The 25,534-nt window shown below is 43.0% G+C and overlaps 2 protein-coding genes across 2 annotated transcripts; one reads left to right on the top strand and one right to left on the bottom strand.

Annotated features, from left to right (window-relative positions):
• Positions 1-1,440: 1,440 nt before the first annotated feature.
• Positions 1,441-6,351, top strand: eif3g (eukaryotic translation initiation factor 3, subunit G). Its single transcript, XM_010900081.5, has 10 exons — positions 1,441-1,528; positions 1,621-1,667; positions 2,081-2,169; positions 3,395-3,454; positions 3,573-3,677; positions 3,860-4,052; positions 4,155-4,274; positions 4,384-4,520; positions 5,946-6,052; positions 6,240-6,351. Exons 1-10 carry the CDS (start codon positions 1,506-1,508, stop codon positions 6,253-6,255), a joined length of 897 nt encoding a protein of 298 aa, XP_010898383.3. The 5' UTR covers positions 1,441-1,505; the 3' UTR covers positions 6,256-6,351.
• A 1,584-nt stretch (positions 6,352-7,935) lies between these two features.
• On the bottom strand, positions 7,936-24,932 carry dnmt1 (DNA (cytosine-5-)-methyltransferase 1). Its single transcript, XM_010900080.4, has 34 exons — positions 24,733-24,932; positions 24,007-24,049; positions 23,732-23,839; positions 21,277-21,511; positions 20,988-21,063; positions 20,814-20,907; positions 20,684-20,724; positions 20,550-20,604; positions 19,291-19,374; positions 18,982-19,091; positions 18,780-18,898; positions 18,577-18,669; positions 18,326-18,477; positions 17,952-18,139; positions 17,172-17,355; positions 16,875-16,972; positions 15,335-15,494; positions 15,094-15,209; positions 14,807-15,008; positions 14,553-14,689; positions 14,063-14,242; positions 13,577-13,801; positions 13,187-13,379; positions 11,060-11,150; positions 10,815-10,949; positions 10,405-10,687; positions 10,171-10,312; positions 9,858-10,024; positions 9,577-9,754; positions 9,075-9,270; positions 8,768-8,931; positions 8,563-8,679; positions 8,377-8,482; positions 7,936-8,301 (listed from the first exon to the last, which is right to left on the bottom strand). Exons 1-34 carry the CDS (start codon positions 24,777-24,779, stop codon positions 8,243-8,245), a joined length of 4,578 nt encoding a protein of 1,525 aa, XP_010898382.2. The 5' UTR covers positions 24,780-24,932; the 3' UTR covers positions 7,936-8,242.
• Positions 24,933-25,534: the final 602 nt, after the last annotated feature.

The raw sequence follows: 25,534 nt of genomic DNA, 5'->3' as shown, positions 1-25,534 counted from the left end.
ATATTTTCCTTTTTCTCAAATGTGTGTTGTGTCAATGTAATTAAATTGAATAAAGCTGATCACGGACAAATGTTCATTTATGCTAAACTAAACAGATTTTAAATAATTTGTGATAATATAAAAGCTGGATCAGCACTGTTCATTTTGTAAATGCTACCGCTCTGCAGCGGTAGAATATTATATATCTACAAACTCTTTTAGCCTTTGTTTGATCTGTTAATCAATTGAAAATGCCCTTTATGCAACAAATAAATAAATACATAAATAATGTTTGATTTGTTTGATTAAGCTGTGATTTAACTTTATTCAAATCGCCAGAGTACCCTATTCTATACAGCTGAAAAAAATAAAGAGAACCCTTATATCACATATTGGGTCTCGATGAACAAAATATATTTATACAAAATGATGTAACAAAGGTCAATGGAAACCAAAATCACCAAGCGATTGAGGGCTGGATTCAAACTCACACCGACAATCAAAGTAAACAATTGAAATCACAGGCTGTTCCAATTTGCATAAATATCATCATGGCAACTCTAAATGTGACTCTGTAGTGTGTATGGCCCCACATGCCTGTATGCACTCCCGGCAATGTCTGGACATGCTCCTGATGAGATGGAGTCCAGGGGGATCTCCTCCCAGACCTGGATCAGGGCATCAGTGAGCTCCTGGACAGTCTGTGGCGCAACTTGGTGAAGTCGGATGCACCGATACATAATGTCCCAGAGAGACTCAATTGAATTCAGGTCTGTGGAACGTGAGTGCCATCAATGCCTTCATCATCCAGGAACTGCCTACACTCTTTGGCCCCATGAGGATGGGCACTGTCCTGCACCAGGAGGAACCCAGGACCCACGGCACCAGTGTAAAGTCTGACGATGGGTCTGAGGATTTCATCCGGGTACTTAACAGCAGTCAGGGTACCGTTGGCTAGCACGTGGTTGGTTTAATTTTTTTCGGATGTTACATGCACATGTCTATTTCGGGAACCTCTGCTGCTAACCCTGCATTTCAGTTGCACATACTACCTTAAACCTTCAACTTGCTTGATTCCACAGTCAGAATTGCCGTTTGTACTTGCATTTGCCTCAACGCACAACGATTCATTCCCACTTGCACAGACATATACTTAATATATTTTCTGCCCTCCCCTATTTGCCTTTATGGTTCATTTAGAATTGCCATTTTACACTGTTTTCGGCTTCATTGCACATCTATACATTCCACTTGTAACATACACTTGACTTAGTACATTTCCTACCCTCTTCTATGTAGATGCTTCTGGTTAGAGGCTAACTGCATTTCGTTGTACGTTACTCGTACTCTTCAATAACAATACATTAGAATCTAATCTAACAAGCAGCTAAATCGTGTCAGCAACCAAGCAAAACATGAAAAAATATTTAGTATCCTCCGTACCTATTGGTGGCGCTCAAACGTATTTGGGTAAGATTTCAGTCTGTCTGTCGTGTTAACTTTCCTTGTGCTCTGCAGCGGACAGGATGCCGTCGATTGAATACGACGAGTGAGTGTTTTAATATAAATATGTGGTCGTTGCTAAATAGCTATATGTTTTTTTGTTGTTATCTAATTGTGTATGTTAATTATTCTTTACAGTTCCAAGCCCAGTTGGGCCGATCAGGTTGAAGAGGAGGGAGACGAGGGTAAGCAGCTGGCTAACTTGCTCGCTAGCTAGCTTCATCACAGCTAGCTGAAGTAGTAAGGCTGTTTCCACGTGTAGTTACTGTATATTCATTATAGATGTTAACTAATTCGCTTGTCTGTCATACTTGTTGTGGTCTGTTAGATAGCTGATATTCGTTATTTGTCCCGTAGAAACATGGTGGTAACATGGCAATTGCGTTGTCAAGGCAAGGCCATTTTGTAATAGCTGGCCTACCGAAGTAGCTAGGTCACATTAGCAAACTATTTACGGTACTGTAAATTAAAATCTATCATGTCATATAACGTATTACACTCGTCATGGTGTTAGTTGTCTGTTGGTAGACAGGTTTTTAGGGGTGATGAATATCGTACATTGGCCAATAATTTGTGTTGTTGTCATCCACCTCGCCAGGTACCCTACCTCCTTCAAAAGAAACCGTAAAAGGAAATATTAAAACCATCACCGAATACAAGATCGATGAGGATGGAAAGAAATTCAAGGTGTTTTTATTTTCTTATGCTCAAGCCATTTAGGTATATGTACGCTAGCAAAACAAGAACATGTTCAGTATGTTGTAAATGTATGATTGGGGTAAAGAATAGTACAGACGTCTCTATAGACTTCATACACCTTAAGGTTTTCTATCATACCCTTGGGATTTTGAGTGCTGTTCCTGAGCAGCTGAGGGTGGGATAGTATTGACGACTGCAACTGTTTATTAGCCAGTGTTGCAGACATCGTCAAATTATTTTTGCAGATGAACTTAAGTATTTACTGCCATTAGACAGTTACCTCCAGAAAAGCTCAATATAGCTCATTTTCAAATTTTGGAGGTAACTGTAGTAGTATGTTCTAAGCACAAATGCCAAATGTTTTATTTAATTAACCTCCCAATAACCATAATTGAGCTTGTAGATGCACAACCTACCACTGTGTGTCGATATTAAATTGGATTCATCAATGCCACTTGTTGATTATATTTATTTAATATACATTTTACATTTAAGTAATTTAGCAGAAGCTCTTAGTGACTTTTAGTACTACATTCATACTTTCTTCCTTGTACACAAATAGACTACACAATTGCAATAAATCATATTTGTGCTTACGAGCCATGGCTATATATATGCTCTAGTAAACCAATTTGCTAGACATCATGCTATTATTTCCTTGCCCTACCACATCAAAGTATAAAAAATATCCTATAGCTATTCTTGCCTTTTAGGTCAACTAAACAGATGTTCAAACAAGACTTCATGCAATGACGTTGACCCAGTTGTTAGTGAAAGACAATTTGACCTCAATATGATACCCTGTCCTTTTGAAATGCATTTGTTTTATAACATGCTGAAAGTTCTTTCAGCCCTGCCTGTAATGAATGAAACAATATATATATTTAATACATTTTAGCACATGCAATGTATGTTATTTGAGTAGCATGTGTTTTCATGGAATGTGTTGATAGAAACATACATGGCATTTTCTTATGGGAATAACCTACAGCTTATTTATTTTTTTCAAAAAGCAATGTTATGAAATGCAGGTTTCATCTACATGAAAAAAATTATGCATGCTAAAATTCAGTTTAAGCTTCTGGGCAATTAACAAAATTGCCACACCCTCAGTAAATAATCAATATTTAGTTTAGCTATGAATGGGCTATGTAAATGTCTCTTAATTGGTTCTACATAATTCGGATGTTAACATTAGCTTTTTCTATTACAGATTATTCGTACATTCAAGATTGAGACTAGGAAGGCCTCCAAAGCTGTTGCTAGGAGAAAGGTCAGTGTTTTCTTTGGAATCTTGGTGCCGTCTTTGCTTTTGTTGAGTAACTGATTTGTATATTAAAGCATCAAGGTATTTTGATTTGACTAGCATTACTTATTTCCTCACTCATCAGAACTGGAAGAAGTTTGGAAACTCAGAGTATGACCCTCCTGGACCTAATGTGGCAGACACCACTGTCAGTGATGATGTTTTTATGGTCTTCATCTCCAGCAAAGAGGTGAGGAGCCATTGGTTAACACTTTGGTGTTCTCTGAGCCAATATTTGCATTATCTTTAAAATAAAAAATAAAATCATGTTTTTCTATCATGGAATTATGAATCACTATCCCAGTTGATAATCAACTCAAATTTAGTATGATTGAATTTGCTGATGGGTATTTATTTGAATCCCTCTCTCAGGACCTGAATGCCCAAGACCAGGAAGAGGATCCCATGAACAAGCTGAAGGGACAGAAGATAGTGTCCTGTCGAATCTGTAAAGGGGACCATTGGACCACTCGCTGCCCCTACAAGGACACCCTGGGCCCCATGCAGAAGGAGCTGGCCGAGCAGCTGGGCCTGTCCACTGGAGACACCACAAAGTCTGCCGGAGGTATGTTCCCCGGGACTCATCTGCCTGTATACACTCTCAATTGTGCTTCATGACTGTTACAGTGGACGAGACTGATGGATTTCTTTTTAACGTGTTTTAAAGATGAGCCTGAACCTGCCACACCAGCCGCAGGGAGCAAGACTGGGAAGTATGTGCCTCCCAGCCTGAGGGACGGTAGCACGCGCAGAGGAGAGTCCATGCAACCCAACCGCCGCGGTGCCTGTACGTACGACCATACTAAGATAATGAGCTACACCGTGGGCTTGTTGTCTGGGTAGCACTCCCCTGGTCTGGGTTCTGCGTCACTAACCGTGTGTCTGTCGCTCTGCAGCCGACGACAATGCCACCATCCGCGTGACCAACCTGTCTGAGGACACCCGTGAGACAGATCTGCAGGAGCTCTTCAGGCCGTTCGGATCCATCTCCCGGATCTACCTGGCCAAGGACAAAAACACAGGCCAGTCCAAGGTGGGAGCATTAGTGTTTCTCCCTACTTGTGCACAATAAATATGTAATGAATGGGTATTTAAGGCTTTATTTGCCCATGTAGCGATGCTAACATTGCCAAAGCAGGTGCAATTAATGGTCACAAACAACCTGTGAATGTAACCAATCACTGATGAGGATTGGAATTAAGTTTAAATGTTATAGGCGGCTCTCACTGTAAATGGTCTTGGACTGTTTTCCCTGAATTCTGGTATCTTTTTCCCTTTAAATCAGTCATTGGATTGATTTACCCCCCAAAAAGTTCATTTCAAGTGCATAGAATGCATATTACGGGAGGCTGGCAACACGAGGAACCTAGGCTACTGAATGCTATAGGAGTGAGGCTCTTCACTTACTCCGCATTTTGTTATAGACTTCATTTGTTGAATTCAGTTTATCAGTCTACATGCAGTACCTGATAGTGACAAAGCAAAAACAATTTATTGAGAATTGGTAGTCAGACCCTTGACATTCCACTTCACTTTAGATGCTTTCGGTCCTTTGATCATCCATGCGATGTATCTAGAACTCCACCACTAGCGAATTAAATTGGTTGGACATGATTTGGAAAGGCACATGCCTGTCTTATACCCCACACTTCATAGTGGATGTCCAAATTCAACTACCCAAATCCAAGTGTGCAGCGCTGGTAAAGGAAAGGTCTGCATACTATTGTAAATAAGGTATATGGCTTTATTTTCAGTAAATTGGCACGCATTTCTGAATTTTTATTTTATGTAATATTAAGTCTCTAACAAATGTGGGACAAGTGAAAAGGTCTGAATACTTTCCAAAGGCACTGTAGTTATGTAGACTTTGCCTTTGTCTGTGTCACCTTCAGCATTCTAATGCTTGCAAAATGGTTTCTGCAGTGATAAATCATTGGCTGTTTTCAGGTAGGCGATGGCCTCGCACAGCCTCCTGCATACTGTTAAAGCTACACAGATATCAGTCTGGTCGATTGTTCAAGAACATCCAGCAATGTAAAACCTAATTTCATTTCAGACATGTCAATCACTTACTGATCTGCTTGTTTGATTGCTGTTGCTCAGTGTACCGTGTGGTTTGTTGTGAATTATGGAGCAAAAAGGCTTTTGAACCTTTCTCAAAGCCTTTTGGAAATGCCCCGTGCCCAAACGCTAATGTCTGGGTAGCATTTAAATGTAAGCTCGCTAGATCAGGCGGCTATGCCCGTAAGGCAATTTTAATATCTGTTCAACTTTTTTTATTGTCAGTGCCCTATGATACAGAGGCATTTGTTCCTTCAGGTGTGCTAGCGCTGGAGTAGACCTAATACATTGAATGGCTGGAGCTGTCAGCCAAAGATTGTCTGCTCAGGAACAGATCATGTATGGAGATACGCCTGAGAGGTTCACATCCCTGTTTTGTTTTGACTTCGCCCCTCAGGGCTTTGCCTTCATCAGTTTCCACCGACGGGAAGATGCAGCTCGAGCCATTGCAGGAGTGTCAGGGTTTGGATACGATCATCTCATCCTCAATGTGGAATGGGCCAAGTGAGTATTTTGGGCACTGCTTGTGATGTGACAACTTTTTGCAGAGTGGTGGGTGACGTAGTTAATAAATGCCATATGCAACGAGAGCCTTTTTTATTTTTTATGTTTACTGTTTAAACCCCCAACTTTACACCCAATTACGTAATTGTTGCAACCATTTATTTTCTTCTATCTTTTCTTTCCCCAGACCATCCAATAACTGAAGACATGGAGATGAGAGATTTCAGGATAATGCCGGATTATATTCTTCTTTTATTAGAATGTGGCTGTTGTCTAAATAAAAGCAGTGATGAGAGAAACTTGTCATTCCCTCTGTTGGACCACTGGGGTGTTCCAGAAAGATGCTTCAACAAATTCAGGTTTTCTGTTAAGTTGATGAGTCCCCAAATTTCTGGGTCCTGAATTGGCTGGTTGTTTAAATCATTAAGTGAAAGGCAGATTGGTTGATCTGACTGTAGCATGTGCATTCAAGAGTTTAAAAATGTTCTCTTAAGAGTGACAGAAAAAAAAGTCATAGAGTCAAATATAGAGCTCAATATTTCAGTTCGAACAAGAGTTGTTACCAATTTCTGCAGTCGGAATTGTTTTGCTCTCATGGCTTTACTAGAAATACAATACATGTTGTCAAAGACAGTTTCTGTGTATATTGGCTATGCAATTAACCTACCATTGGAAATGAGACACTGACTACAATTTAGGCTTAATCAGTATTATTGCAATAAATGTTCCAGGAATGGAAAGCCTTATCACGCATAGTTGTATGGGCATGATAGTAAAATCATGCCACTTCATTTACTTTCTGCCTGGGTATCAATCACTATGGCATGGAAAAGCAATCCAGATTAGACAAGCCAAGCCATAGCGACATAATACAAACTGTTTGATGGACAAGCTCCATGTTTTATCCAATTGTGTGGAATACATTTCTTAATTTACTAGGTAGCAGGTTTGGTTAAGTGTTTGTTGCTACAATATGGTTTCTGATCAGTCTAATCTTCAGCTCTTAAGTTTAGGCATAGATATTTCTAATTAAAACCATTTTATAGTAGTTAGGACTTCTAATGGTTAAATATAACAATACTGGCATGGTAGCAATCAGTGAATGCTGAATTCACAGAATGCCAATACAGTTAGTTAAAATGAAAGCGGCTCTGCAAAAACATTTTTAATCAACAAAGCAGTGTTCAATTTCTGTGGCCCAAACATGGGGGTTTGACTGTCTATCAACAAAGTAGTTCCACTCCAATGATTCACTCTCACTGCTGCCACAATGGGCAGGAAGCAAACTGAATATTTGAACACAGTGCAACCACCTGGGAAAACAAGTTCAAGAGGGTCAAAAAATATTGGTAGAAAAATTCATTTGGGAACATTTCTTTGGGGTGATACATGTTGGATGGGTTTATTAACCTTTTCACAAGGCATACCAACAAAAACCCAAGAACCTGTTTCCAACAGTTGTTGAGGTGGTAATTTTGAAATCTAAAACCCACACATGAAAAGCAAGTCCCCGATACTGTGTATTGTAATTAGCGTAAATAAAAATATTCTGTTGATTGCTGTGAACACAACCCCAGGTACCTGTATCTTATGTTGAACATCCACGGTCAGACAGTCTACCTAAACTTATAATCAAACACCCTCCAAATCCCATTGGGAATTAGGTACAGGGTTTAATGACCAAATCTTATTCCCATCCCATTGTCTGAAGGATCTAAACAATCACCTCACAACATCCTAATTGCAGAAAGGTTATTTAAGTACACGATCACTCCTTCACAAATGTCCTGGTATTACAATAATAACGATGCCCAGAAGACCAATCAAGCATTATGCATTACTGACATTTTGCAGTAGTAACAAAACCACTGCAAAACTAAATGTTCCAAGGAGAAGGAACTGCCATTTGATGATAGCTTTATTTGAAATATTACAACATATAAAAACTACATACAATTTATTTCCACTCTCCGAGCAGATATTTGCAAATACACGGTTAAAATCACAATAAAAAAATCATAATCACGGAATGGTACTGCACATTCGGTCCATAGAGAATCCATTTGTCTGAAGCCAATGGCTCTCATTAAAACTCAGTGAGAGTTTAAAACTCAGAAGCTCCTGAGGGATCCAGGACTTCCAGGGAAAAATCGATCATTCCCACTGGGAGGGGATTGGGAATAGGTCAAGTTACAAGTCTGACACCTCCATCTTCTCCTGCTTGATGTCCTCATCCTGCGTTCCATTCTCTGAGGGGAGGGAAATAATGAATGACACATGGCAACATTCTGCACTTGTAACAGGGTACTTTGAGCAGCACTCACCTTTCTCCTTCTCATTCTCATTCTCCTCCTTAATCCTCTCCAGGACACACCTCTTGATCTCTAGGCCAATGGCTTTGGAGAGTGGCGGAGGAACAGCATTGCCAACCTGTAAGACACACCTTGCTTGACAACTGGCTTTCCAATCTCTAAGGAAAACAGAGGAAAAAACAGGACCACGAACCGTACCTGTCTGTGTTTGTCCAGGATGTTCCCAAAGAAGCGGTATGTATCTGGAAAGCCCTGAGAGCGTGCACACTCCCTCACACTGACCACTCTGTGCTGCTCTGGATGCAAGACACGACCCTGAAATAACAGGTCATTTAGTACAGCAAACAGCCAGCCGGGATGGGGGGGGGGGTGAACACCACAACAGTGGGTACAGAAGGGTCACCTGTTTGCCCATGGGCTCAGGGTTAGTGACGGTCGTGCTGAAGAAACCATCCCACTCCAGTCTCCCGTAGAGGCCAGCCCAGTGATTATGGCGGTTCCCCGTGTGGGGCAGACACCAGGGGATCAAAGTGTTAAACTGCCTGTCAGCAGGGTCACAGGGCTTCCCTGGAGAAGGGGTGAGAAAAAAATAGAAGCATTCAGAACCCTCCGCTCCTTGGTCCCCCCCCGCAAATTAGATTTGCACTGATGGAGATAATGGTTTGAAAAAAAGTCTGCTTGGATTTGTTCTTTAATATATGAAACGTCACCTCCTGAACAAGTGCAAACACCCCTGAGTGCTCCGGAGGAGCTGCGGCCATTCTTTTTGTCTGGGTGCGTGTAGCGGAGTTTCTTGGTGGTGGTCCCGTCCTTCAGCCGGACCTCGATATTGGGTAGGTCTCTCCAGTCAGACCCAGGAGCCAGGGGGATGTGCCTCATGCGGGCTGCTACCAAGGCACTCAGGTCCTGGGAACATATAACAGGAGGTTAGCGGTGACTACCAGGATTTTGCAATGATTAAAATGCGTGACTGTCATCGGTGTTCTGACGAGAGAGAGAGGGCACAGGCCGGCCCAGGCCAGTAGCGTAATCACAGACGTAAAGGACACCGAATCCCTCACATACCAACGAACTAACACACCAAACAGGCTTCACTCAAATGTATGAGGGTTTTCTGTGGAGTGCGACCAAATGCAAGCAACTCAAAAAGCCCTGCAGACACACGTCTCCGGCCTGCTCCCAACACAGACCGACTGTACGAAACAGGGCTACCTTGCAAATGTGGTCTTTGAGGATGGGCTGGTACTGAGTGCCCCTGATCTGCCTCTGGAACCAGGACTGGGGCTCTCCGTTGTAGGAGATCTCCAGGGCAGACGCTCCGTTGCGGATCTCCGGCAGGTCTGACATGGTGTCCCTTACGGTGATTGTCCGGTACACTCCACCGTTACCTCTGAAAACAGGAAGGACACCCATGTTCATCAGGAGCAACTCAACCACACGTGTGTGTGTGTGTGTGTGTGTGTGTGTGTGTGTGTCTACGGGCGGCAGGTTACCGTGTCACATTGCTAAAGTACTTCTTGTCATCCACCACCACGCTGAGGGAGCATGCCCGGGGAGCGAACACGTGCAGGGGCTCTGGGTAGCGAGGCAGCTTCTCCCCGGGGGCTGACGCCAGCACGATGGCCCTGCGTCGTGTTTGGGCCACGCCGTACTGCCCTGCCTGGGAGGACAGGTCAGGTTTCAGGATCTCAAGTGACTGGCCTCCACAACATACAGCACGGAACATTTTACGAAAAACAGCAGACTACGGGACTTGTCAGTTGGGATGCATGTCTCCCCCCCCCCCCCTTAAGTTCAACAACTCACCTGAAGGACTCCGAAGGTACACTGATAACCCATGCGGACAAGACAGCGAAGAGTCAGTTTCAGGACCATGGAACTTTTGAAGGAGACGAAGTTCCTAACGTTCTCAAGCAAGAAGAACTTGGGTCGGTAGTAGTCGCAGTAACTATGAGGGGACAGAACTGATGTTAATGTCAGGGCAGTAAATCAGAACGGCCATTCTCCACTTAAATACTTACGAGCGCGCGTGGTATTAACCTGAGATAAGAGACCACCAGAGAGTTTTTGAACTTTGAGTAGGTTCTGGAATTGAAGCGGTTCATGCCACTGAATCCTTGACAGGGAGGACCTCCGCACAGCATCTCCACATCTCCTTTCTGGGGCAGTTTCTGTCCCAGGGAGTTGGTCTTCTCCCCTGACATCACCAGCTTCAGCAGGACATTGCAGTCCTCTGTGAACACTGTGGTGCCAGGGTTGTTCAGCCTGAAGGCCTGTGCGGCTGGGTCCCACATCTCGATGGCCCACAGAGTCTCAGCAATACCTGGACGGGAGCATCAACACATGTACAGAATCAGTCGGTTCAACAAGGGTCTTTCAGATTTAAATCAATTAGTGTCTTTTTTTATTTATTCCTGTATGTTTTTAAGTGCACCGAACTAAACACCCACCAGCTTGGTGGAAGCCCTCAGACAGCCCCCCGCAGCCAGAGAACACATCCAGGGTACGCAGCTTGGGGACCTTGGGGACCTGGGGCTCCTGGTCTGGAGTTTCCTGGGCAGCGCAAGACTTGCCTTTGCCTTTACCTGGAGGGTTTGGAGCCACAGTTAACAGCTGGAGGGGCCCCAAGACAAAGCCACACCTCTGACAGGCATTTAGGAGAAGAGAACGGAGCACCGTAGAGACGAGTAATCACCTTTCCCCTTGCCTTTGCCCTTGCCCTTCTTCACCGCAGAGCGAGCGTGATTCGGAGGATCCTCGAAGCTCTTGGACTTGGCATTGTAAGCCTTTCGGGGCGAGAAAACACACGACTGAATAAGCCTCTGAAGAGTACGTCGAGCACACTTTATGCAACAATCAGCTTAGTAATAAGGGTTATAATAAATGAAGTGGTTGAACCCGGAATGCAGTGGGATGACAACGTATTTAACCTTTTTTTTGCCACTTCTCAAGTTGTCCTATAACCGGTCTATCAAATGAGAGGCAGGGTGTGTTCGTAAAAGTCAAAAAGATGTCTGCCCTTAACATCTAAAAGCCCTGATTTAGTGTAGTTAGAGATACTTCCCCTCACTGTATTTGGTCCCCTGCTGATTTTGTATGTTTGCCCACTGACAGAAATTATCAGTCTATTACTTTAATGGTAGGTTTATTTGAACAGAGACCGAACAAAAACAATCCAGAAAAACACATTAATTTATTCACATCCTAATGAGTGAAATAAGTATTTCATCCCCTCTCAGAAAGATTTCTGGCTCAAAGGTGTCTTTTATACAGGTAACGAGCAGAGATTAGGAGCACACTCTTAAAGAGCGCTCTTAATCTCAGCTTGTTATCTGTATAAAAGACACCGGTCCACAAACTCTCCACCATGGCCAAGACCAAAAAGCTGTCCAAGGATTTCAGGGACAAGATTGTAGACCTACACAAGGCTGGAATGGGCTACAAGACCATCGCCAAGCAGCTTGGTGAGAAGGTATAAACAGTTGGTGCAATTATTCGCAAATGGAAGAAACAACTGTCAATCTCCCTCGGTCTGGGGCTCCATGCAAGATCTCACCTCGTGGAGTTGCAATGATCATGAGAATGGTGAGGAATCAGCCCAGAACTACACGGGAGGATCTTGTCAATTATCTCAATGCAGCTGGGAGCATAGTCAAAGAAAACAATTGGTAACACTACTGAAATCCTGCAGCGCCCACATGGTCCCCCTGCTCAACAAAGCACATCTACAGGCCTGTCTGAAGTTTCCCAATTAACATCTGAATGATTCAGAGGAGAACTGGTTGAAAGTTCTGTGGTCAGATGAGACAAATCTAGCTCTTTGGCATCAACTCTACTCGCCGTGTTTGGAGGAGGAATACTGCCTATGACCCCAAGAACACCATCCCCACCGTCAAACATGGAGGTGGAAACAATATGCTTTGAGGGTGTTTTTCTGCTAAGGGGACAGGACAACTTCACCGCATCAAAGAAACGATGAACGGGGCCATATACTGTCCAATCTTGAGTGTGAACCTCCTTCCCTCAGCCAGGGGATTGAAAATGGGTCGTGGATGGGTATTCCAGCATGACAATGACCGCAAGAAGCAGCACATTAAGGTCTTAATCCCATAGTAAATCTGTGGAGGGAGCTGAGGGTTCGAGTTGCCAAACGTCAAAACCTTAATGATTTGGAGAAGATACGCAAAGAGGAGTGGGACAAAATCCCTCCTGATATATGCGCAAACCAGGTGGCCAACTACAAGAAACATTTGACCTCTGTGATTGCCAACAAGTAATTTTTTGCAGAGGGGTCAAATACTTATTTATTAAAATGCAAATCAATTTATAACTTTTGACATGCGTTTTTCTGGATTTTTGTTTTTATTCTGTCTATCACTGTTCAAATAAACCTACCATAAACATTAGACGGATCATTTCTTTGTCAGTGGGCAAATGTACAAAATCAACAGGGGATCAAATTACTGTAAATGAAAAATGTTCACATGCAAACAAACCTCACAACACAGCTTTAAGCTGCCAGCTAATCAATGCCCAGGGACATAACTTCACCCCAAGCTGGCAACTCACATCAGCTAATGTTGCCGTTATCAGTCTAGTGCGTGTGTTTAATCATATAATTAGGCTTGGGGGAGAGATCTCTTCAAATGGGTTATAAAGTGTACAGGACATCCAATCGGTCACTGAAGAGGTCTTAACCAGGTAGGCTGACAGAAAACCACTTCTATTCACTTATGACCTGAGAAAAAGCTAGGGTATAGAAATGAATAATATATGTGTATGTGTGTATAAGTTGAAGATCATGAACTCCTTTACGTCTCACCTCTAGGAAATAGAATCGGTCAGGTCCACCTGAGGAGTAATCCTGAACGGTCTCATTTAGGTCCTCGCCGTATTCCACACGGCAGCGGCCCAGCACATCGGACATGCTGACCGTGACCTCCTCGTCGCTCCAATACAGCATGTTGATGTCTGTGTGGTAACCTGCCTTGGCCCCCTTGTGAGTGTTCTCAGGCCTGACAGAGGGACAGGGTCAGTTTAGTAAAACTAAAAGGTAGAAATATCAAGTTCAGGCATGCACATGACACCAACATTTCACTTTGAGTGAACAGCTCAATTATAAGCAGAGAAACGAATTGTCAAAATGACCACCTTACTGTAACAGCATCGAAAGCTTCCTTCAAAGGATGTACAATGGATTCGGGATGCTTACCTGTAGAACTTGTACAGGCGGAGTTTGACTTCAGACATATCCGCCTTTCCATTGCTGCGTCGGGAGCAGAAGATCTCCTTGATGCGTCCAACTCTGAACGGCTCGGGGGCATCCAGGTTGGACCCTTTGATGTAGTCCGAGTGCTTCCTGTAGTACTCTGGGTACAACTCCTCATCCACATCGTCCTTCCTGTGGGAACGCTTCACTGGACTGGCAGCCTTCACACTGAAGCACAAACAATAGATTTCATCTGTTATCAGACTAAGGATTTACTAGGACTTGCCCTTCCTCGGGGTAGCCCGTGTAAATCAGAAGCATCCGGTTCAGTGGAAACTTAAGAGCAGGCCAAGTCTGACAACCAGTGTTTCCTGTGTCTTTGAGCCCACTCCGGCCTCATTTAAGCAGACTACAGCATGGTAGTCTTATAAGGGGCCAACCAACTGGAGTGCTTCGCTGTGCAGCCGAATCGATGAACGTTTCACTAACCTGAAGTTGAACGCGTCAGGGGGCAGGTAGACACCATCTCCCACCCTGAACTGTTCTCCCTTCAGGCAGGCCAGAGCATAAAAGGCCTTGGAGTCGTGGTCCTCATCCTCTATGGGTTCCAAAACCCGGGGCGTTGCCATCTCCTCCCTCTCCTCAGCCCTGACACAGCTGGCACAGAACCTGAAACAAGGTACAGAACAAACACCCACTTACAATAACTCACATCTGGCACATTTAAGGTAACGAATGACACTGATGCTTTGAAGTGTTATGATTTAAATGTTGGATGTTCCAGTGAAAAACCTTAGTCAGGCATTGGAGGCCTTTGACTGAAGTGTTGCATGTTTGTCATTCAAATTATAACACTTCCAAGAATCAGTCTGCGAGAGCATTTAAAAATGTCATCTGCATGTTCCTTTTCTTGCAACTGTCCAGGACTTAATTTTGCTGTAGTCTGGATAAAGGCTGTAAAATATCAATGACAACTCACTTGTACTGGCAGTCCTCTGGGGGATTGAAGGTAGGGGGGGTCTCGAAGCGGGCACAATCGCCTTCGTACCACAGCTGGTAGAAGAAATTCTTCCCGTTGTCATCGTTTATCACCTTGATGTCATCGACCATACCACCCTGACAACAGTGCAAATAGATGTTCAGCAATGACAATAGGAGTGGGCAACACTGGACAAACTCACTTTTCAAGCTGGGTCTAGTACAGTCGCGGATCAAAGCCAATTCCCTTCTTACCTCCATGAACCAGTTGTTTGAGGGGGCCTTGTACATGACATTGACCTTGCCCTCTACGTAGCTCAGCTGCATGTCCTCACAGTCGTCGACCAGGAACAACTCTAAAGGGTCTGAAGACTCTCCCAGCACAGTCTCTGTGCCACGGCAGAACCAGTGGGCATGGAACCACTTCCCATGGTTGTCTTCCCACAGGGATGTGATCCTAGAGACCGAACGCAAAACGGTCATCAGGCCCGTACAGAAAAGGGCTAGGTCACAACTCTTGTATGGATTATTTCAAAACCAACCTGGCCAGGTAGAGTGGAACCGTCGGCTCGTCAGAGCTGACAGAAACACAGTCTCCCACCTCCAGCACCTCATTGTCCACACGCACCTTCATGTAGTACTGCTTCTTCCCAACAGTCTGAACGAGGGTCAGAGAACCTTTATTATCCCCAAAGGAGTTTGCCGTGCAGCAAGTGAGTCACATTCTACATTACAGATCATACATAACAGAACTGAGTTTAGTACTACAACAGTAAGACATACCTTCACAGACTCTCCAACCCAGGTAAGCTTGCCATTGCTCTGCTTCTTAGTCTTGGCCTTGGACACCTTCTTTGGAGGTGCCTTCAGTACAGGCAATAACTCTTCCTCTTCTATTATGGTCTCATCATCCTCAGCCTCCTTCACTGCCAGATTGGGGCATCTTGGGGGGGAGGACATGGACGTCAATTGGCAGCAAAACCCAGAATAAATGTTAGGTTGGGTGGCTGCAGACCCAGACCACACGCATGTGCTCGCGCTGGTCTATTCATCACCACAGTGTTTAGGTTAGGATGGAGGCAAACGTCAGAACAATTCTTATTCCGTCATAGCTACGTACGAAATCCAGAACATTGGAACCTGTAGTCTGAAGACCTCATAAAAGCCCATTTGTCATCGTGTACTTCCGTGATTATATTTTAGAACATACATAGGGTTTCTCCTGCATATAAAACTAAAAAGGCGAATGCCTTCCCAAAATCTCAAACAACCTGTGTTGGCATGGTAAAACATGATTAACGTTTCATATACAGTACTGCCATATGGAGGTTTCCAGACAAAATCTTTAATGACAGTGTACATGCAAGAATGGATTCACATGGGCTGATTAACAGATAGGTTTGTAATAGAGAAATTGTTTGGCCGTATATATAATTATTATTTTTTAACAGCTGGGGTCTGTGAATGTTTTGCGGTTTACTGTCAATGTAGTCAGGCAACCCTGAATACAGGACCGGACCTGTCCAGAAATTGCAGAGGTAACTTCAGAAAAATAGTTTACACAAAAGGATGTCAAAAATATTTAAAGCCTAATAACACCTAAATTACATCCTATCCGCATAATGTTTTAATGTTTCAGATGACTTCTAGTAGAATAGGTATTTCTAAAGAGAATTCAAGAAACAGATGACTGGTGAAAAGAGATTAGGATATGTACTTTCCCCAAAAACATGCATGCAACTTACAGCATAAATGTTCATTTCTTTTTTAAGTCACTAACAATATAAATATGACAGTGAAAATGATGGATCAGCAAGAGCAGCAAAGCTAAGTAAGCTGAAGGGAGTCAAGAGGGGGAGATAAACAATGTGATGTCAAGGCCAGGATGAAGGAAAAAACAATGCTACAAGGCTGTAATATATTGAGCAGTTTTGTTCATGTGAGGCAAATTAAGAACATAGCACAACAATGAATAGCAACAGATTTGGGTGGCTCAGACATAACCCATGAGGATATGCTCTCTATGCTAAAAGCATTGTGGAGTCAATATGATGGTAACATATAGGTTTTTCACATGCAAATATATAACACGTTAATATATAAAGAAGAAATATATTGCTTGTTTTTTGCTATTAGGGAGGACATGGACAACAGGGCAGATATAAATAAGTGTAGCCAGATATATAAAGTATATCACTTAGGGGTGTCTGGTGGGGCAGGGGTTGAGGTACCACCTTTGCCCTGATACAGAATAAAAAATAAAATAAAAAAGTTAAGGAGTTCCTATCACAGGAAGAAAAACCCTTAAGCTAAGCTAACCCACCTCCTTTTCTGGCAAGCCTGCTTGCTGCGGCCGCTACCCCCAAACTTGATCATGTCCTTACAGGCTGTGCAGTTGCCACAGTCAGGAGCCTGGCAAACCTGGACATGGGAGAGTAAACAGGACAAGAGGGTTGGACATTTCACACGGACCCACAGTTCTTCAATTACGAACGGATTACTTTTCCAATTAGACGCATGAGCACCCAGTTAGATTTTCTTGGCCGAGAGTTTCAGCGGAAACCAACAGGCAACGACAGAAGGCCGGTCACGCCAAGACTCATGGGAGTCAGCAAGTCACCTCACAGACGCCACAGCGCTGGCGTTTGATACCGCCATCCTTCTCATTCTGGTCAATCTGGTCAGAGAAGAAAGTGTCAAAAATCTGGTAGACCAGCTTGGTGGTGGTGGCTCTTGTGGGCCCGCCTTTGCTGTCCTTCTCAATCTTGGTAGGGTGGCGGATGGCCTGTCTTCTGGCAGCTCTCCTGTGAAGAAAGAAGCCGGCGGTTGGGTGTTCATTGTCAATGCACTTACAGGACACCGATGGAGCGATGCCGCTTGTTCAAGCCCTTGACAACCGAAGGGCCATGCCGATGAAGCCATGCAGTACTTGGTTTTGATTAACAAGCAAACAGACATGAATTAGGATGATCTTTACATGAGCTTTCGGGGCTCCAGTTTGTTAGAGTGCACACAGAACAAACAGGCAAAAAGGATGTATTCAGATCGAAGGGCTGTAGAATACCTACCAGTACAACAGCATGCTGCATTTGGGAACGTCAAGAGTAGTGTTAAACACAGCGGGCCCAGAGGGAATGAGCAGCAGGAAGACATTTCCCCAACCGCCACCCCACCTTAGTGCCCCTCAACACAAATCAGCATCGAAACTCGGACAACCCTGCTGGCTTAAGCTCTAGCTGTGTGGGCTTGGCCATAAACACATTCTATCACCATGCTAGGAACAAGACGGGATCCTCCTCTACTGACAATTCATAAGCACAGTGCTACAGCGGGACAGGGAGGGGTTTGTTTACCGTCTCACAGGTTGTAACATCAGCAAGTAACCAGGAGCTGGCCTTACCTCTTCCCTAGGGTGACCCCGGCCAGCTTGATCAGATCCCTCATGCAGGGGGTAACGATGATAGGCTGCTCGTCAGAATCCCCAGCCTCATCGTAGCTCTCCACCTGCTCTACTACAAACTGGGCGTGGCGCAGTAGCGTGTCCTCCGTGAAGCGGTTGAAGTTCAGGCCAGCAGGAGGCACTGTGGTCTGAGCGGTAAATAGGAGAGCCCGGTTAAAGTCAGTGCAGGGGCTGATGCCACGATGGGGGTAGGTTAGAATGAGGGTCTTGTCTTTTAGGACCCCCCCCCCCAAAAAAAAAGGATGAATTTGAAACATCCACATGACAAATGGTACTGTCCACACTCAGTGGCATCCTTGTAAAAAATATCACACCTCAATCTTGTTCAGGAGGTCTTCATAGCTAACATCGGGGTTCTTCTGAAGAAACTCCACCACCATCTTGCTCATGTAGATCTTCTCCTGCATCACAGCAAAGATGGGGGCATACTCCTCACTGGGGTCCATCAGGATGTAGTCAGCAAAGGCTGGGAGGGGTTAGAGGTTGTCATACACTGTACACGCCTGAATTAGGAAGAGGTTTCAGCCTTCTAGCCACTTAAACCTAAAGGGGATTCTGAGATTACCTGTAGTGAATCCAATTAAGGCCTTCTCTCCGCCATCAAAACCAGTGATCCACCAGGCGTTGATGGGACCAAGCTTTTTGGCAGGGACACCACCTACAGTAGTAGTGGTGGGCTATTAGATCATTTCTATAACATTCACACAATGGTATGGTGAGAAATCCCCATTTTGCCTTACATTGTTAAGATAAAATGTGATATTGTACCGTCCATGCAGGGGTTGTCATCATAGATAGGCTTGACTGCACAGCTGAAGTACAGCTCTACATTCTTCTCAATGAGCCCCGAGTCAAATGGACACAGGTGGCCGCGCTTGTCATAGACACTGCACAGAAAAATAACATTCAGCCAAACAGAATAAACAACAGAGGCTTTATTTGGAAGAGCCACCAGGAAAGGATTACCTACCAGAAGTTGGTAATCTTGTGCTGGGGTAGTTCTTCATAGTTCTCAAAACCATCTTCGTTTGAGTCGAAGAGGGAAAGTCGCTCGTCTGTTAACATTTCCGGCTCGTCCAGCTGCAAGCGTACAAACGTAAGAATCAAAGAAGTCTAGTAGACAACTAATGAAACATCACGGCCAAACAACCTCGAATAGTTGCATACATCCCCCCCCCCCCCCCCCATTCCATAAGAGTGCATTAAGTGCAGTCCGTAAATATCCAGTTTTGCCTTGATTACAATGTCAACTTCACAGCATTAAACCCTTGATACTCACTGCATTATCGGGATCTCCTTGGAATAACTTAAGGTCTGAATCGTCCAGATACTGCCTGCAGTCTGGACATTTAGGGGGCGGAGTCTGAAACAGGAGAGAAAACAGTGATACTGACATTGAACAACTTTGTCCACCCGGGATGGAAATTTATTTGGCATCGCCACACAATGGAAAAGAGAACACATTGTTTTACGTACATTAACTATTAATCCATCATACAGCACTATCAATGGGTTAAAACAGCACATTACTATATTCATTCATAGCCGAAAACTGCATTGATAGAACAGGTCGGAATACACAATAATTAAGATGCCTTTAGTTGACCCACAACCTTTTTATTTGGCCATTTCTGAAGCAACAGCCAGAGGGGAGCATTTCAAACTGGTGGTCACACTCTTTTTACTTGGAATACAAGCTACTCAATGGCGGTTATTGGTTAGGGAACCTGACTAGTGTCTGAAAGGTCCATGGTTGTAATCCCTAAGTGGCAAGGGGAAAGCTGTCGTTCTGTCTCAGAGCAATTAGGGTTAGCCATTTATTAGCGGGTGGACATTTATTTTACGGGCTGTGTTGACTATTCTGGTAGGTTAGATTTCCCTCCTCATGCTCAGGTAGCTATACAAAAGTCCTGTTGAATGGAAGGATGCTTTCCAACAAACAGCAGGACACCTCCTCCAAATCCCGAACCCTAAGGGGAGCTCTTTTCTTTAAAATAGTCTGCATTCTCTGAAATGCTCAGATCATCATCGTGTTCCTATGCATTTACAACAATTAACCACCTCCACTGGACAAACGGTGGAACGACACCCCTGGTGCGCGCTTATATTCAGGGTTCATCAGTGGGCTTCTTTACAAGGTTAAAGTCCTTGAGCCCACAAACCCACAACTGACATTGAGGTCCAGCAGTTGATACCTAGGGTGTTCTTGCATTGTATTAAAAGCTGAAGATCAATAAATAAAATGAATCATAGAATTGAAAAGCAAAGTGGCCAACAGCATTGTTCTCTCTCAAAACAATCATTAATTGACCCAACAGAACCGCAAGCAAACTTGAGAGGCAGGGGCTTTGTGTGGAGGAAGCAGTCCTGCACGCAAAAAAAAAAGAACACATGGATACAGCAACATCATTTGGCTTCTGTCCCTTTCAAAGCGCAGTATACATGCAACTCAATGCATGCATCGAGTTTGTGTTCAATTAGCAAATAAATGACCAAGTTGTATTTTTGTCATTTGTAAGCCGTAGGAACGGGCCTCACCTTAGGTGCAGCCACCGGCTTTGTTTTCCCCATAGTCACGTCCTGTGCAACAGGCCTGAGAGGAGAACAGGATGGTGACCATGAGTATTAACGCCACAAGACCAATGTAAATTGATGGGTTTAAAAGATCTTACTTGTCATCAGACTCCACTTTAAGACGCTTTTCTTCCTGGGTCTACAAGAGAAAGGACTGATTACTAGGTGGACAAAAAGTATGACTACCATAAGACATCTGAGGGACAGGTGACAATAAGACAACCTCACCTCCTCTAACTCCTCAGTGTCCTGCTCTTCTACTTTATCCTCTGCTGCCCCATTGGTAGCCTCCCCATTCACCTCATCAGACTTGCGCTTTTGACTGAAAGGGAGAGACGTGATGGTTACCTCATGCAAGGGAAACAATCATGAAACCAGACAAAAAGAATAACTAGTACCCACACTTTGGAGAACATTGATAAGATGGTGGGTTGGTTCCCAGAGGCAGAGGTCCTTGTGACTCTGGATCCAGGAGATTCTGGACAAACATAAATACAATGGAAATACAATGTCAACAATGCTGCAACGTTTTCACATGCATCTGTGCCTCAGCACTCATGACCAGAATGTACAGCATGTGTCCAGTTAGATGAGTGCAAATACAAATAACAGAGCATGAGCTATGAAGGTACAGATTTATGTACAGATTAATCCAGGGAGGCACTTTATATTTCCAGCCAATCCTACTCACTCTTAGGCTCAGAGTCTGACTTGCTCTTCCGTACTCCTTTGCTTTTGGGGGCAGAAGGAGACTTGAGGACATCAGCTTCATCTTGGACATCCATGGTTTCCTCTTGTCTTTCTTCCTTGCCATTTTCTGTAGAGCCATTGGTTTTGCCATTCTGCTCCACACCATCCACGTGCAAGCCGTTCTCCACATGCAGCTCACGTCCCAATAAGGCCTTCACCTTAGAGAGGTAGCCATCCTGAGGGGAACACACAGGCCCTGATCAAAATCACGGTCACATAGAAATAGGAGAAACATTTCATACAAATCCTCTGAGGAGGAAATGCAGAAGCCAAAATAAAATCTGTCCACCCAGGATAAATGTCAGCACATTTGGCATTACATATCCACATATGCATATTCTGTCGGGGTCTGAGAGTTAACTGTGCCTGCTGCATCATTGAGACAGGCATTGTTGATATTACATGCAAAAAAAATCATAACATTCAAGCAATATGACTAGTTATCCATTCAAGCACTACGACACTTGCTGCTAATGACATGCGGCTTACCAAAAAAAAAAAAAAAATTATATATATATATACTTTCGCATTACAAATATTTAACTGCCAATTTTGTCAGACACAATGGACTGCATCAATGAGTGGATAGCATTCCAGTCAGTTACAGAATAAGATTTCAAAGTGTTGCTTTTAGTTTATAAATCTCTGAATGGTTTAGGCCCCAAATACACTTCTGATATGTTTGCAGAATATAAACCGAGCAGGGCTCGTAGATCCATGAACACAGGTCAGCTGGTAGAGCCCAGAGTCCAAACTAAACATGAAGAAGCAGTGTTTAGCACTTATGCTGTACACAACTGGAATAAACTACCAGAAGATCTAAGACGTGCCCCAAACGTATACATTTTTAAATCCAGGTTAAAAACACCTCTTCAAGTGCCTACGTCTGAGCACTTAAGCACACTGTTTAGCCTTTTAGCTTCCTATGTTTTTATCCAAATCTGTTTTCTTATGGTTTCATTTGTTTTTGTTTTCACTTGAGTATTTGTTTTTGTTATTGTATTTTTATTTATAAATTTCTTGGTAAAGCACATTGAATTGCGCTATATAAATAAACTTGCTTGCTGTACTTGTGCTGCAAAGGATAGTACACATCCATAATTCAAAAGGACATGAAGATTGAAACAGCTCATTACAGTTTAAAAAACAATGAGACAGGCTAGAATATATTTGCAATCCTAGATAATACAAAAAGCACCCAGATACACAATAACTTTGCTGACAAATAGTTCACTTAACCCCAGTGATTTGTAAACCATAATGCAATATGCACATTTCATAGCAGACTGTCAACAAAACATTACTACTTGGCCACTATCTCACAAGTTAGATTGGTGAAAATACTAATTGATTTTAACAGAGCATCACTGAGTCAATAATCAGTGAAGATGGCTGTTCAATGTTTGATACTGAAAAACATAGTTACTGGGGTTCTTTTTGGATAAAGTCATTCTGGGATAACTAGGGATGAAATGGTTACCATTTACTTGGGAAATATCAGCCTTCTAAGAAGAACAAATCTGAAGTGTGGTCATATTTTGGATTTTACAAGAGTGAACTTAACTGAAGATAGTCGCCCAAAAAAAAAAATAATCTTTGAGTCATCACCACCCACTGGACAAAGTAAATTAAACTGGACAAAGTAAATAGGCTAATATTCTCACATTAATCTCAAGTGAACAAAGATGCATAAATACAGGATGTTATGCCAGAAGCACATTATTTCTTTATGAAGCAGAGAACAGACATACAATCGTGTTTGATTTGTTTACATTTGGTTGTTGTGTTGCTTTGATTTGCTTAAGGTTGCATTCATTAGAACCTGCATTAGGGACATTTCTCTTATGGCACCCATCTTTAAATGTTATTGTTGGTGCACAGAAATGCATAATGCTGCTCATTTTGTTTGTTGGTTTTCAATATAAAACTTGAACTGATTTCAGTGTGTATCAGTACTCTGAACATTTCCAGCACATTTGAACAATACCATTATAACTTCAGTCACTATAACAGTGATATGAGGTGTTCATACCGTTTAATCTCTAGAGACTACACTAACAAATTGATGAAAAGGATGTGTTTTGTGACACCAAACCTACTATTGAAGGTAATACTTTGGTATATTGAAGACCTCCTGATACAAAATCATACTTAAGCAGAACAAATATATGTATGCATCACACCTGTTGTATGCAATTGTTCCAGACAAGCGAAAAGAATCACTCAATCCACTCACAGGACAGAAGTGCATTAAAAAGGCTTCAAAAGCGATCAAATGAGTAAGCTTCAACAAAAAGACAAGACAGAGGGTGTAGAGAAACGAGAAACAGCTTTTTCTATAGGCTGGTAATGCATGTTGTCTTAAAGACAACATTTCAATTAGACTGAGAACTCACCATAGAGATCTCAGAACTTCTCATCTTGGCTTCTAAGTTGTTGAGTTGGTCCTGAGCATCTGCATGAAGGAAGTCCTGCAGCAGCTTGACCTTTTCTTTGACACACTCCTACAAGGAAATACTGATTTAGGGAATATTTTGGAAGGGGCCATGCATCTACATTACCAAAATATTAGAAAAAGCAGTAGTCATTGACTTTCTGGACATGGTCCAATGGTGAAATTTAAGTATTCCACAACCCCAACAAAAGAAAGCAAATGTCCAAGATCACTCACCTCATCCGAGATCCCATCTGCATCCTTTTCCAACACCTGCAGCCTGTAAGTAAAAACAAGGCATTAACCCACTTCATATTACAAACACCTTCTTAGGAAGTCAAATCTATACGACCCCAGTTCACTGGGGACCAATGAGATAGTTACATAATTAGACATTAATGTTTTTGTGGATAACTAACCTAGCTACCAATCTAGTTAAACGGGTGATGTTAACTGGCTAGCTAACGTTTTACAAATAGTCACTAATAACTAGCTAACTAGCTGTCGTTTACTCAACGCAAACGCTTACACTATCATTAATAACCATATAGCATGCACGTCTCCAATATTGGACGCGGACTCAGCAGCTGACGTGAGGCTTAATGTTTTATTTGGCGCCAAATCTATTCCCATACACAGCGCATCTTCCGTACAGCTAGCTACCTTTTGAAATGCCGTTGGACAGGCAAACTGGACGGAAGAGGCTAAGAGCTCAGCTAAATGGATAACTAGCTGTTTCAACATGGGTATATGGACTCGCATCACTGTGCACAAGCCATGAATCGCCACGCACACGATGGTGCATTGCGTGGTATATTTAAAGTAAATGTGCAATTTATGATTGTCTATTTGATCGGACAACGGAAAAATGGAATACAATGACGTATAGCTAGCCAAACATTGACAGCGCTGCAACACAGTAGCGTTTAGCTTTGTGCTAACAAACGTTAGCTTTCACCGTACCTTTTCCTGACATCCTCCGGCAGAGACAAGGAAGTCTTGGCTGGCATTTTAAATGTAAGCGTGATAAACTAAAATATAAAACTCGTGTAGATAAAAGCAAGAAAATAAAACAAACAATCGTTAAAACAATGTGATAAAATTTCTGAACAACAGTGCGAGTGTGGCAACTGCTGTAGACTGGCTATATCATGCAGTTCAGGCGCGCGGGCCGTCTTTTCGCGCGGAAACCCGGGCATTTTGGGATTTACCATTATGTTGATTTATAGGTGAAACGCACTGATAATAAGGGCTCACATGTAACACATACATTTATTGATTAACGTTTGCATAAATTGTACCACCAACGCTAGAAATGAAGTACATTGATATCATTGGCTGTTAGTTTTTTGCATTGTTTTCATCAATCTATGGAACATCGTAAAATGTTGACACCCCCATTGATTTGCTTACAACGCAACTGGTTCACCACCGTAGACATCACTTTCGAGGGAAATCGAATATCTTTACAAATACCATCGTGCTTAACGTTGTTGGTTGTTGTTTTGAATGCCTTAAGGGGCTTCATAAAGTGATTTGCTAGTGTATTTACGGAGACTGCTGTACAACGGACTTGGTAAAACGCACACGCGGGGCGGCGGGGGCGTGGTTTGTTTATGTAGCTAGGTAATCGCTTTAAGTTGAGCCTATTGTGATTTATATTTCATGTCTCCATCGTAAGACCTAGCTACGTTGTTACTTTACAGTGGTTACTTTGCTTGTGACCACATACCTTTAAATTGCCTTTGGAACATGCGTCAAAAAA

Source organism: Esox lucius, chromosome 11 (assembly GCF_011004845.1).
Source record: "Esox lucius isolate fEsoLuc1 chromosome 11, fEsoLuc1.pri, whole genome shotgun sequence".
Lineage (NCBI taxonomy): Eukaryota > Metazoa > Chordata > Actinopteri > Esociformes > Esocidae > Esox > Esox lucius.
This window is presented reverse-complemented; position numbering and strand designations above follow the sequence as displayed.